Source organism: Caretta caretta, chromosome 6 (assembly GCF_965140235.1).
Source record: "Caretta caretta isolate rCarCar2 chromosome 6, rCarCar1.hap1, whole genome shotgun sequence".
NCBI lineage: Eukaryota > Metazoa > Chordata > Testudines > Cheloniidae > Caretta > Caretta caretta.
In genome coordinates, this window is record NC_134211.1 from 31,013,630 (window position 1) to 31,027,211 (window position 13,582).

The 13,582-nt window shown below is 49.4% G+C and overlaps 1 protein-coding gene across 1 annotated transcript in view; it reads left to right on the plus strand.

Annotated features, from left to right (window-relative positions):
• The first annotated feature begins 3,590 nt into the window (after positions 1 to 3,590).
• RRAS2 (RAS related 2) overlaps positions 3,591 to 13,582 on the plus strand; it is an 80,395-nt gene continuing 70,403 nt past the window's right edge. Inside the window, exon 1 of the mRNA XM_048855512.2 lies at positions 3,591 to 3,942. Within this exon, the coding sequence (XP_048711469.1) occupies positions 3,838 to 3,942 (105 nt within the window). The 5' untranslated portion in view covers positions 3,591 to 3,837. The remainder of the gene's footprint in view (positions 3,943 to 13,582) is intronic.

Consider the following 13,582-nt stretch of genomic DNA (forward strand, 5'->3'; position numbering starts at 1 on the left):
GTACAGTGTGATTTCCCCGCCCCCAACTATATTGCTTAAAACTTTTGTTTCCAAGCACCAACACTAATAGGTACCTTTTGACTGCAGCAGATGTAGTCAGATTCCTAGTTTGGTATAAATATCTGCAACAGGGCTTGGATTCAGCCAACATGCAGTGGAATGGTGTACGGGACTCTTTCATGCTGCTTTCTTGTTGCCCAGAATCTCAGCTTGCATTCTTTTAACAAAAAATAAGTCTTTAGCTGTTATGATTGCTGAGATACACTTGGGCCACATCTGTGAGGTTAACTGTATTTACAGAATCTGAAACAATAGTCCTGAGAAGTGAAAACTGTTCCATTCATCTCCATAGATGCTAACTCCGAGGCCAATGACTACATTTTAAATGTCAACATTAACTTCTTGCTCCACAAAGAATATAAGAGAGGCTGGATCATATTATGAAGATCTACACAGTTTAATGTGCATGACAACTCATGTTGGAATTTCCAGAGAGTGGGCTTGGGGGAGTACTTCCATCTTCCCCCCCGCCCCACCTTTCCCTAGTCAAGAAGGAGCTTTGCCTAAGATGCCTAGCAGAGCTCAGTGGGACAGCTGAGTCCCCTCTATGATGTGCCAAGCTTAAGGCTAGGTCCACACTTAAAACACATCCTAGCAACATAGACATACTGACAAATACCCCAGTGTAGATGCAGCTAGGCTGATGGAAGAGTGCTGCTGTCAGCATAGCTAATGTTGCTCAGGCAAATGGTGTTCCTACACCACCAGAAAAACTCCTACTGGTGTATGTTGTGCCTACACGAGAGGGCTACATGGGGCATATGAGCCTCACAGAGGGGATGCCAGTACCACTATCTTTCCCCGCCCCAGACCTCTGCCCCCAGTCTGTAGTACAAACATGCTCAAGACTTGGGGTACTCTCTTTTAAATAAACACTATCTTTGATCGGCCATATCCTAACCATTTCAACATTTGCCAACAATTATTTCAGATTAGACATTTTGGGTTAAATCCTTGCCCCACTGAGGTCAACGGCAAAACGCTCACTGATTTTGAGGGAACTAGGATTTCACCCATTTTCCAACAGGAAAATAAATGTTGTATTATGATTATCACAGAGCTCCTAAAATTCCAGCATAGCTTAACAACTTTGGAATACCTGAATATTACTTCAGCTGAACAGGAATTTAGTCACTGCTATGTGTTCTGGAGCATGGATCACTGAGAAAAGATCAGGAGTGGCCAACCTGTGGCTACGGAGCCACATGCAGCTCTTCAGAAGCTAATATGCGGCTCCTAGTATAAGCATCGACTCCAGGGCTGGAGCTACAGGGGCCAACTTTCCAAAGGGCCAGGGGATGTTCACAGCTCAACCCCTGGCCAGGGCTGTCCCTAGGTATTCTGGGGGCCTGCCTTGGGGGGCTGCTACTGGCGGCAGGAAGTGCAGCAAAATGAGTACAGTGAAGTGAGTACAGGCCCAGCCTTGCTGCAGTCCTTGTAGGAGTGGGGGCGGGGCTGGGTGGAGCAGGGTGGGGGCTTTGGGAAAGGGGTAGAGTGGGGGCAGGGGTCATGGGGAAGAGGCGGGGCAGGGGCTGGAGCAGCATGCAGCTGCGCAGGGTGACCCAAATTTCCTGGTGCCCTACGCAGCTGCGAACTTTGCATATGGGTAGGGATGGCCCTGCTCCTGGCTCGGCCACAGGCCCTGCCCCCACTCTACCCCTTCCCACCCCTTCCTCTGAGCCTGCCATGCCCTCACTCTTCCCCCTCTCTCCAGAGCCTCCTGCATACCCCGAAACAGCTGATCAGGAGGTGTGGGGAGGGTGGGGGAGGTGCTGATCGGCGGGGCTTCTGACGTATTACTGTGGCTCTTTGGCAATGTATATTGGTAAATTCTGACTCCTTCTCAGGCTCAGGTTGGCTACCCCTGCTCCAAATATTTAAAGTATATTGTTTCAGCATGTTCTCCAGGGTCCTGGGTCAATGACTGTAAGAGTGACATGGCCTGTACAATGAAATTACTAGCAATCTTCTATCAGCTGGATGAAGAAACATCTAAATGTAGAACTCTGATCTGACTGTTCTCCTAGGGGTATCTTCCAGACAGTATACATATTGTGACTGGTCACAATACACATCTCTGTTACTCTTAATTTTGGGATGTGTCTATATTTAAAAGCTCTTTATAGTGGCTTTTATGCTGCTGGAGAATGGTCTTATCTATATAGCCCCATAAATTTCAGCCAGTGCTTGGTCTGTCACTTGGTATAATATTTATCTTTTCAGTATGAAAAAGCAAATGTAAACAGTTTTCTTTTTCAGTGAAAGGACTCATACGAGTGTTCAGATGAAGTAATTTGTTCAGAGTCAGGCTGGCAGGATACATGATAGGGGAAGAGAGGACCTGTGGAGGGATAGTGAAAGAAGTGTCTGACACCATTACCAAACGCTGGAATAGAACCCAGGATTCCTGAGTCTCAATATTCCTCTCCTCACAAATAGCGGTGAAACAGTAATAAAGTGTCCCTTTCCCTCTTGTGGCTGGTCTACCCAGTGGATAATAGCCTGCTACTGCTAGCAATTACTCCATTAGTCCCAACGACAGTGGTTTGTGTCATTAATGGAAAGGTTCCAACCCTGATGATGCCCCTGTCTTGAACATATAGTGTGGTAAAAATGCTAAGTACTCTGAAACTTGGACTTTAGGTACCTCAAATTGGATTCCTGAAATTGATACACAATGATAATTTTGGCTCTAATCTCTTTGTTCCTCAATTCCCCACCTGTAATATAGACATAAGGAAGCGTCACTGTATAAGAGGTTTGTGTGAAGATAAATTCATTCATGTTTGCGAGGCACTCAGCTAGCACAGTGCCCAGTGCTACCGAAAAGCCCACAAGGGAATTAACTCTGTATTCAGCACTTGCAGAACGCCATGCAGTAAACATGGCAGTGGGGGCCACACATTGAACCAGGTGAATAAAATTAAACACTGCAGAGTCAGCAAGTACCCGCCATGCTGGCTAGTGAAGGCGGCAGGAGCCATAGGTGCTGGAACTAGGGATGCTGCCGCACCCCCTGGCTTGAAGTGGTTTGCATTATATACAGGGGTTACAGTTTGGTTCAATGGCTCTCAGCACCCCCACGATATAAATTGTTCCAGTGCCCCTAGCAAGACCCCTGTGGGGAAAAGTCAATGGGATCATGTAAGTGAAGAGGAGCATGATTTAGTACCACCCAGAGGCTGAACTAGGGTGCCACACACAGGCCATCTGAGTGCCTGACTTCGCCCCCTCCCCGGGTTGGCCGGGAACGCAGCTCGCCGGGTGCAACAAGTATCCTGGGCGGCCTGCGTCTTTGCGGCCCTAGGCAGGCAGCTCGCGGTGGGGTCGCCTGTTGCTTTCCGGGACTGGGAGAGGACGGGGTTGCTATCGCAGCCCCCACCCCTGGGCGGACCTTGCACCTGGAGCTGGCGCGGCGCCAAGCCCGCCCGGTGCCACCCCCCACGCCTCGGCACTGTCTTGCCCCCCCTCGTGAATATTCGTTACAATTAGCATAAGGAGGAGGACGGCCCCGCCCCCCGACGGCCATTTGTGTAGCCGCGCGAGGGCCGCTCCTACTCTCACTTGGCCCGTGGCCGCCGCGGTGAGCAGGCGGCTGGGTTGGGGCCAGCAGCGCGGATCTGCTCCGGCTCCGCGGAGCTCCGGGCGCCGCTACTACCCCACCCCACCCCGCGGAGCAGGAGCGGGGCCTGCGGCTTTCAGCCCGGCCGGAGGCAGCGGCGCAGGGGGGGACCCGGCGGCGCGGCGCGGCGCGGCGCGGCTCGGCTCGGCTCCCCGATGGCTGCGGGCTGCAGGGACGGGCCGGGGCAGGAGAAGTATCGGCTGGTGGTGGTGGGCGGCGGCGGCGTGGGCAAGTCGGCGCTCACCATCCAGTTCATCCAGGTGAGGCGCGCCGCGCGGAGCCTGCGGTCCCGGCTCCGGGCTGGAGCAGCCCCAGCCCCAGCGCCCGCCCGGCCGTCCCCGGCAGCCGGGGGGTGGAGGAGAGGCCGCGCTCTGCCTTGTCCCCCGGGGCGCCGGGGCCTGGACACTGTCCTGCCTGCGGTGCCGGGGGCGGGCCCGGCCCTGCCCAGCTCCCCGGGCGGGGGCGGGGGGGGGGTGTCTGGCCTTGCCCTGCTCCCCGGGCGGGGGCGGGGGGGGGGGGTGTCTGGCCTTGCCCTGCTCCCCGGGCGGGGGCGGGGGGGGGGTGTCTGGCCTTGCCCTGCTCCCCGGGCGGGGGCGGGGGGGGGGTGTCTGGCCTTGCCCTGCTCCCCGGGCGGGGGCGGGGGCGGGGGGGGGGTGTCTGGCCTTGCCCTGCTCCCCGGGCGGGGGCGGGGGCGGGGGGGGGGTGTCTGGCCTTGCCCTGCTCCCCGGGCACTGGCGGGGGCGGGGGGGGGCTCTGGCCTTGCCCTGCTCCCCGGGCACTGGCGGGGGCGGGGGGGGGGGGCTCTGGCCTTGCCCTGCTCCCCGGGCACTGGCGGGGGCGGGGGGGGGGGCTCTGGCCTTGCCCTGCTCCCCGGGCACTGGCGGGGGCGGGGGGGGGGGGCTCTGGCCTTGCCCTGCTCCCCGGGCACTGGCGGGGGCGGGGGGGGGGGGCTCTGGCCTTGCCCTGCTCCCCGGGCACTGGCGGGGGCGGGGGGGGGGGGCTCTGGCCTTGCCCTGCTCCCCGGGCACTGGCGGGGGCGGGGGGGGGGGGCTCTGGCCTTGCCCTGCTCCCCGGGCACTGGCGGGGGGGGGGGGCTCTGGCCTTGCCCTGCTCCCCGGGCACTGGCGGGGGCGGGGGGGGGGGGGCTCTGGCCTTGCCCTGCTCCCCGGGCGGGGGCGGGGGGGGGGGCGGCTCTGGCCTTGCCCTGCTCCCCGGGCACTGGCGGGGGGGGGGGGCTCTGGCCTTGCCCTGCTCCCCGGGCACTGGCGGGGGCGGGGGCGGGGGGGGGGGGGCTCTGGCCTTGCCCTGCTCCCCGGGCACTGGCGGGGGCGGGTGGGGGGGCTCTGGCCTTGCCCTGCTCCCCGGGCACTGGCGGGGGCGGGGGGGGGCTCTGGCCTTGCCCTGCTCCCCGGGCACTGGCGGGGGCGGGGGGGGGGGGGCTCTGGCCTTGCCCTGCTCCCCGGGCGGGGGCGGGGGGGCTCTGGCCTTGCCTCAGGGCGGGACCTACCCTATTTTGTGGACACTGGTGCAGGGTGGTGGCTTTGACCGGGATGGGGGCAACTGCCATGTTCCCATGCTCTGAGGTTGGAGGGGCTGGCAGAGCTCAAGGGTGGGGGTGCTGATGTGTGGAACTGGCTGAGGCTGCGAGAACTAGTGCATTGGGGTTTGCAGAAGAACCAGGTTATAGACCAGCTACTTTCAGTATGACCTTGAGCAAGTGCCTTGGCCTCTTGTTGCCTCATTGTCCTCATCTGTGCAACAGTGTGAAAGTTGCTTTTCTAAGATACTTTGTAGATGCGTTGTCAACTTTAGATCTAGGTGGAAAGCAAACACTAGGGAAGCTTCTGGAGTGAGTGTGTTGCCCCATGCCATTCCGCCTAGTTGGATGTTTTCATAGAGCTCGGTTTGAAACTAGCGTTTCTTTTCCAAGCCCACTGGTTGGACATGCATCGTATTTTGTTATATCTGATGTCCCTTTTTTGGGGGGCAGAAGTGTTCCCATTGATGTTTGCATAGTACCTGAGGGTAGGCTCCCTTCCTACCAATTGCAATATTTTTAATGCTTTCCCATTAGAATTTGCTGCTTGCAGCATTGTCTGTTGTTTCACTGGCTATCTAATGGCTTTCCCCAACTGAAAAGGCTACAATAGCGAACGAATGCTCTCTATACAACTGGGGAGAAATATCAAAGGGTGTCACTTATATGTCAGAAGCTGTTACCTGCTGGACTGTAGTTACTAAAGATAACTGGTTGTGGAAAATGAAGAGACCTGTTAGAACTTGTTAACAGGAAATTATATACTTGGAAATGAGCAATAAGATGACTGGATTTATGAGGGCAATGTAGATTTAAGGAGAGAGGGGTGTGTGTGTGGTGGCTGGGGGGGGCACGCATAGCAAAATGAAGGAGAATGTTGGTATTCTTGCCTCTGTCCAGCTTAATGTTTTTATTAAGATTAGGGACTTATCTAATGATGATGACATAATAAATTGTTCAGCTGCAGTGTTGCCACATTCAGAATGGGGTGGGTTTATGCCTCTCAGTTGTTGCTTCTGTCTATAGATGCCCTAAGCATATCAGGATCAAATTTGGAAGGCTTTTTTTTGTGTGTAACAATATAGGTTAAAAAGAGAGCATTCTGCAAGAACTGATGGACTTGCTGGAGAAGTACTGACCTGCTGTACAGCTGTTGACTGGCTCAAGTCAACCCTGTTTGAGGCTATGTCTTAGCTAGAAATGCTGCAGCTGGGCTGCTATAACCCTTCACTGTCACACGCACTATAGGCATGGGAGAACTCCTCCCATCACTGAAGTCTATCTACCTCTATGAGAGGCGGTAACTAAGAATGTTTCAGTCAGCCTAGTGCTGTCTACACCAGGGCATAGGTTGTCAGAACTACTCTGCTCAGGCGTGCATATTTTTCACACCCCGAGGGATGTAACTGGGTTGAGCTAATTTTTTAGTGTAGACTTGGCCTGAAGCACATCTAAATTGGTTGGTTTTGCTTTGCTTTTGCACCTCAGAGAGATGTGCTGAAACTCCTGATCATTAGAGCCACTATTCTGTTACTTTCTTGCTTCAGGAAAAGCAACAGAACAGGTAATAGGGTTATGTATCTCAGTCCTATTAGAAATGTCCCCTTTTCTGTTTTGCCTTTTTCTTGACCCATATCTAATTTCATTTTTCTCATTCCTCTTCTCTGTTTCATTGCTTTTGACATTTGTAGTACTGATTTGAAGGCATTTAAAAAAACAACTCTGTAGCTGTTCACATCATATCTGGGTCCTTTTAATTTTATTCTTTGTGCTGGTGTGGATGACAGCAGAACATCATCTTGTGGGAGGGGAAGGAGTATGGGATGGATTTTCAGTACACTTTTTTCCTCTCCTAGATAGGAGTATGACAGCAGTATAGAAAGTGCTACCTTGGAATCCTAATGTGCACATGTATCACCTTTGCACATGCTCATTTAGCCATATTAAATAACGTTCTAGTGGGGTAGTAAAATCTGCAGCGTGAGCCAAATGGAGTTTTCTGTACAAGTATTTTCCAAAGCTGGGAAGATGTATTGGGTATATGATTGCCTAGAAAAGGTAGTGTTCTGCAAGGTGTTATAATTGGTCTTTTAAAAGCTACTTATAGTCTTAATAACGATTGATATCCTTGTTGGACAGTTGAATTGTACATTGAGGGCTATTTGGATGAAGCATTTTAAGCCGAATGGAGAAACGGGGACATAGAAACTGAAAGCAGTCATTAAGTGAGCCATAAGTATCTATTATATGATGTAGCTGCCTTTATTTTATGGACATACCATTTTTGGCTAGCTGCCAAATTTAATTTTTGGCTATTAGTTTGGAGCGCTGCAAATTTTTGTGTGCAAGTGTTGCAGGAGAGTAATCCACTCAGAGGTGGTAAGGTTAGAATAATTGTAAACCGTTGGCTAAATCCTTCCTTGCTTGTAGATGCAGATAATTAGTTTATCCCTGGATGAGTGAAGCTAATGTTTACAGATTACCAGTCAGATTCAAATTTGGTGCTGTTGCCTTAGATGGTATTGCGTGTGCAGCTTTGCCTGCGTGCGTGCACACACCATGAAGCGGGCAGCGTGTCAGCCATGGGTACCGCGGCACTAGTGCTAAACAAGGCTTAACTGCAAGTGTGGCTCTCAGGATATCAGTGTGTGACCCAATGGCCTGGTTTTTGTTCATGCTTTCTTGGACTTGATCCCTGTGCAGTGCCCTTAGTACTACAGGTGCTGCTTGTGACCTGTAGAGGATGAGAGGGGGCTGTCATCTTTATAAGGTTCCTTACAGGAGAGTTTCTCGTAAGGTGTATCTACACTTGGAGCTAGGGGTGTGATTCCAAGCTCCAGGAGACATACTTCCACTAGCTTTCATTAAGCTAGTGTGCTTAAAAAGGTAGCCTCTGTGGGATGAGTTCGCTACCCCAAGTATGTGTCTGGGGTCTCTGATGGCCGGCAAGTACCTTGGGGCGGCTAGCCCAGTGTTTCTCAAATGCAGCCACCAGAGGCTTTTCTTGTGGCTCTCGTCTCCTGGGTGGTGAATGGGGGAGGGGGCAGTGGGATGCAAAGCAGCGGCCCTTTTTCCCCAGGGCAGCCAGCAGGGGTTGGGCCTTTCACCCTCTGGGGAGACGCATATTGGAGGAGCAGGCAGCCAGTGAGTTGTGGAGTCAGGCTTCCACCCTGGGGTGGTGAGTGGCAAGCTCCAGCTGCGTGGCTTCAGGCTCTATCTCTGTCCCCTGGGTTTTGGGCTCTGTCCCGCAGCCATGCAGAGGTGGGCTCCAGCCCTGGGTTCCCTCCCCCACATTGCCCCAGGCCCTGCTGCTTCCCTACCACATCCCCATCTAGGGCTTAATTTGTCCCCCAGCTTGCTGGGGCAGGGTAAGTCTCTTGTGGAAAGTGATATTTGTATGTTAATACAGATTTTCACAGCAGACTTAGTAGCTAGTTGGGAGGCTGTGGAAAGTGATATTAACATATAAGCAAGCATTGCTTTTCACAGCTTACTAGCCAGCAACTTGTTTTATTTAAAAAAAATAAAGAGAAGCAATAACAAAAGAAAAACCTTATTTGTGTTTCTCTTCCTTTTAGGTCCAGTAAAGAATAGAGACAACTGTACATTATTTTTATTATTCAGTCTGCAAAAAAAAAAAAATCCCATCATAAATAAATTAGACTGATTTGGACATGCAGCAGAGAGTCCTGTGGCACCTTATAGACTAACAGACGTATTGGAGCATAAGCTCCTGTGGGTGAATACCCACTTCGTCGGATGCTTGGACATGTATATGTAGATATTTATTTGTTTTTTCCTAAAATTAATTTTAGGCAAAATTGTCAGTGGCCACCAGTAAGAATTGGAGGCCAACAAAAAAATTGTTGAGAACCCCTAGCCCTTCCCCCTGCTTGCACTTCAGCAGCTACCTTCTACTTTTAGTATGCTAGCTGGATGAGAGCCAGCAAGAGTATATTTCCTTGAGCTGGAAATGACACCTACTGCTCCAAGTGTAGACATACCCGTAGAATTTAAAGCATTTTTAAAGTTGGTTCTTCAGTACTTGCTGTATGGTTCTAGAGACAGCAAAAGATGCTGTTTAATAGGTCCCTCCTGTCACATGACTAGAGATTAGAGGCTAGGAAGGCCTTATGTCTACAGTGTTACAAAGGCAGTTGTCTTGTAGCATAAGGATTCATTCTTTTGCTGCTTTTCTGTAACAAATCAAGTATTTTTTTTAAATGGTTGCTAAATAAATCTCTCCTTTAAGAACTGTATAAAAACTACAGTCATACTGTTTTTTGGGTTTTTTAAAAACAAGTTGTACAGTTCACTTCAGAACTTCATAGGATTGAGTAAACTCAGTTGAGCATTGCATTACCAAATAAAAAGGTTCTGTTCCCACTACACGTGTTAACTGGGCTATAACCAGCATTATGTTGCTGGATCTAAACATGGCTTTTGTTTGCACTGCATGGGATTAAACTCTTAGTAACATGGGCAGTATTTCACCCCTGTCAGAGGGCTAATTTGGCACTGTTCCTGTAACCAGTTTTGCAGGCTGTTTTTGCAGTCCAGACAGGACCGCCTAACTATGTTTGTGTAACTGGTCAAGTTGGTGGAGTTTCCTGCCAGCAATATGTGGTAGAATGTCCAAAGTGTGTTGCCTCACATGATTCTCTGTGTGTATTGTTCGGACACTGTCCCTGCTGAGGCACTGCGGGCCAGCTGCCCAGACTTTCCCAGAATGCACTAATATATACTTAGGGTGGTAGGTACAAATGGACAAACACTGTTGTGATGACAGGCTACCATGTGGAGACAAACTGCTGTAAACAAGGTGGGATTTTTATCGGTTATGAAATCGTGGTTGAAAGTTGTAATATGGACAAAGCATTAATGTTATCACTTAACTGTGCCATAGCTTGTAAACCGACTGAAGACTTATTGTCCAGTAAAAAGGCTTTTGGAAGTTGTTGTATTCTAAAATGCATGCAAAGTACACCTTTTAGTTGAGTACTAAATCAATGTCCCTCCTTAAAGACCTGAGTATGCTGTTACCATTACCAAGTAAACTAATCCCAGTCTTTTTTCTCTTGGAGTAAGAATTATGGGGTGGGAGGTCAATGGTAGAGGAAGGAAGCTGAGCTGTTGCTTTATCTCTAGCAAGAAAGAGCACAATCAGTTTCTATTATGAAGCTAGTGTTCAAAATATGATATTCTGTTGGACAAGATGTGGTCTCACCTACTAATTAACAGTGCAGTGATCTGCAGTATAAATGTAATTAATTGGCCCCAAATGTCAGAAGGCCTAGTTCACTTCAGCATTCCAAAGCTGCTTTGACTTCTGACAATAGATCCCAGACACTGATTTTCCTTTGGCCCACCTGTTCTTACTAGTTTTTTGTATTGTGGTAGTGCCAAAATGTCCCCATCAGGGTTTGGGGCTGCGTTATCCTAGGCACTGTACGTACAGAACAAAGAGACTGTCCTTGCCAAAAAGACTCTTCCTGCCCCAAAGACCTTACAATCTCATCTCTACCAAAGATCTGTGATAGGTCACTCTCCCCTAAAAGAAATGACAGCTGTTCAGTTAGTTGGAGTGCAGTCATAAGGATCTCATGTCTATATCAAGTTTAAAAACTAATTATATTTTCATGGTAGCAAAAAATTAAGGAAAAGCATCAAATTATAGTCTAAGCAAGAACAGGTGTCAGAGTAGCAGCCGTGTGCATGCATCCGATGAAGTGAGCTGTAGCTCATGAAAGCTTATGCTCAAATTTGTTAGTCTCTAAGGTGCCACAAGTTCTCCTTTTCTTTAAGCTAGAAGTTTCCCTTTATTTTAACTTCTAAAATAGTTGATTGTCATAAAATTACACAGAATCTGTTTACAGTCTGATTGAATAGGTCTAAAAGTGTTATAGGCCTAATAGGAATCTTTTGAGCAGTCAGATGACCAGTGCGCCATCCCTAGAAATTCTTGGGGTGAAATCCTGGTTCCATGGAATTCCATGGGAGCTTTGCTGTTGATGACAAAATGGTGCCAGGATTTTATTTATTACTATTGTTGTAGTGCGTAGAAGCCCTAATCGGTTTCATCCTGGAAGTAATAGCCACTTCATCTATTTCTAGGATTCAGTTGTTTTTTTAACACTGCTCAGCAACATAACAGTTTAGGGCAGGAAGTGAGGAAGAGTAGTATATCCAAATGAAATTATAGAAAGAATGTAGTCAAGTTGGAATTTGTCCAAAACATCATAACTTTAATGTGAATACTTGCAGATCCTGAAATATCGTAGTAAACCATGCTATTAAATGAAATGAAGAGCTTAATTTTTTTATGCTAGTAACTTAGTTTATATTAAAGCCCTATTACCCCCAATCTCATACTTTTCATAAAATTATAAATTTCCTCAGGCAAATGCGTTTAAATATTTTTTTTTAATTCTCTAGCTCAGGGGTTCTCAACCTTTTCCTTTTTGAGTCTATAAAACTCCAGCCCAAGCAGGGTGGGCTTGGGGCTCTGGTCTTCAGCTGCCAGGTGGGGTGGGGGCCCTCAGACATAGGCGTAGACTGACTTCTAATTTCAGGGGACAGGGCCTGGTGGGGCTTGGGCCAGCTCTGCATGGCGGGGCCCGGGGAGGGAGCGCCACTTCCACCCCCCAACTCACCTCAGTAGGCCACCTAGCCTCTCTGGGTTGTGGGGGAGGGGAGCAACCAAAAATTATAACTCAAAGGGGGGTGGGGGCAGCTCAGTTCAAAAAGTTTAAAAACCAAAGGGGGGTGGGGAGAGGCATAGCTAGAGGTTGTGTATCATGAGGGGTGTAACTTAGGGTGCAGGGAGAAGGGTAGCAAGGGGCTGTGTGCTGGGAGAGCCCCCTCTCAGTTTGCTGCTTCCTGAGGGCTCTGCTGGCTCCAGCCCTGGAGCAGGGTCCACTACCCCAGGCAGTTCTTACCGGCTGCATGAGCAGTCAAAGGGGATGGGGAGCTGAAGAGCAGCTGCAGCCCTGGGTGGCACCAGCAGCAGGAGACGACAGGAGAGTGCTGGGGCTGCCCACTCCATGGCACCAGCCAGAGCAGCAGCTGCCTCACTGGCCAGCTCTGTCCTCCTGTCTGTGATCTGACCAGAGGGCGGGCCCTTAGTGGGGAGAGGAGGGGGTGCGGGGTGCATGGGACTGCCCTGCTCTGTGTAAATCTCTGCAGTTTGGGAGGGCAATGCTCCCCAGAGACACCCTTGAACTCTGTCCTTGGGCTCGGGGCTTCTGCCCCGTGGTGTGCTGGGACTCATGGAACCTCTGAAACATAGACCTCCAGGGGCCTGCGGACAGCGGTTGAGAAGCACTTCCCTAGCTTTTAAGTAATGGTGGTGCACTAAAGTGAATTTGGAGTACTTGTGGCACCTTAGACTAACCAATTTATTTGAGCATAAGCTTTCGTGAGCTACAGCTCACTTCATCGGATGCATTCGATGAAGTGAGCTGTAGCTCACGAAAGCTTATGCTCAAATAAATTGGTTAGTCTCTAAGGTGCCACAAGTCCTCCTTTTCTTTTTGCGAATACAGACTAACACAGCTGCTACTCTGAAACCTGTAAATTGAAGTTATATGATTGTTCTGACTTTTTTCCTCTCAGAAATACAGTAAATGGCTGATCACATTCAGATCCAAAAGTCAGCAGGCAGATTACATTTAAAATAAAGAGGGCAGTTTAACAGGTTGTGGTTTAGTGGACTAAAAATAGCTGGAAATTAGTGACTTTATTTTGTGGGGTAGGGGGGTGCTGTGCAGCACACACAGCTGTTGCCACAATAGCTTTTCTTCAGCTGTCATGCACTGGCCTGTCACAAAATACCCCACATTCCCTTCTTACTCAACCTTCTGTAACATTCCACGTTTCCTTGCTCAAAGAAATGGATCCTAGTGAATACTTAACTATTCTTTCTACTTTTTTTATTTTACAATCTTGTAGTTTTTAATGCCTAAATTGAGCAATCTGTATTATAAACAATGTACTGATGTTGTGTTGGTGCCACTAAGGCTTTACTAGAACACTTCAAGCTACTCTACAAAACAATGGGGGTATTTAATCTTAAATATTACAAGTTTAGACAACACGTCTACAATACTAGCAATTGTAACAGAATCCTGAAAGTCATCCACACAATTGTTTCTCTCACAGAATTTCTTCTGTCACAAAAGTAACATAATCTGGCATGTTGAGTATACTGCAGTGATTTACAAGAATTTACTCATTTGTAAATGTCACTTAAACCTTGATATGGCATTGATTGGATGTAACTCAGTACAGGTCAGCTGAGTTTTTAGTTCAACACTATTCAGTTTTAAAACATGTTAATGCAACAATATGCTAAAGGAGGCTGA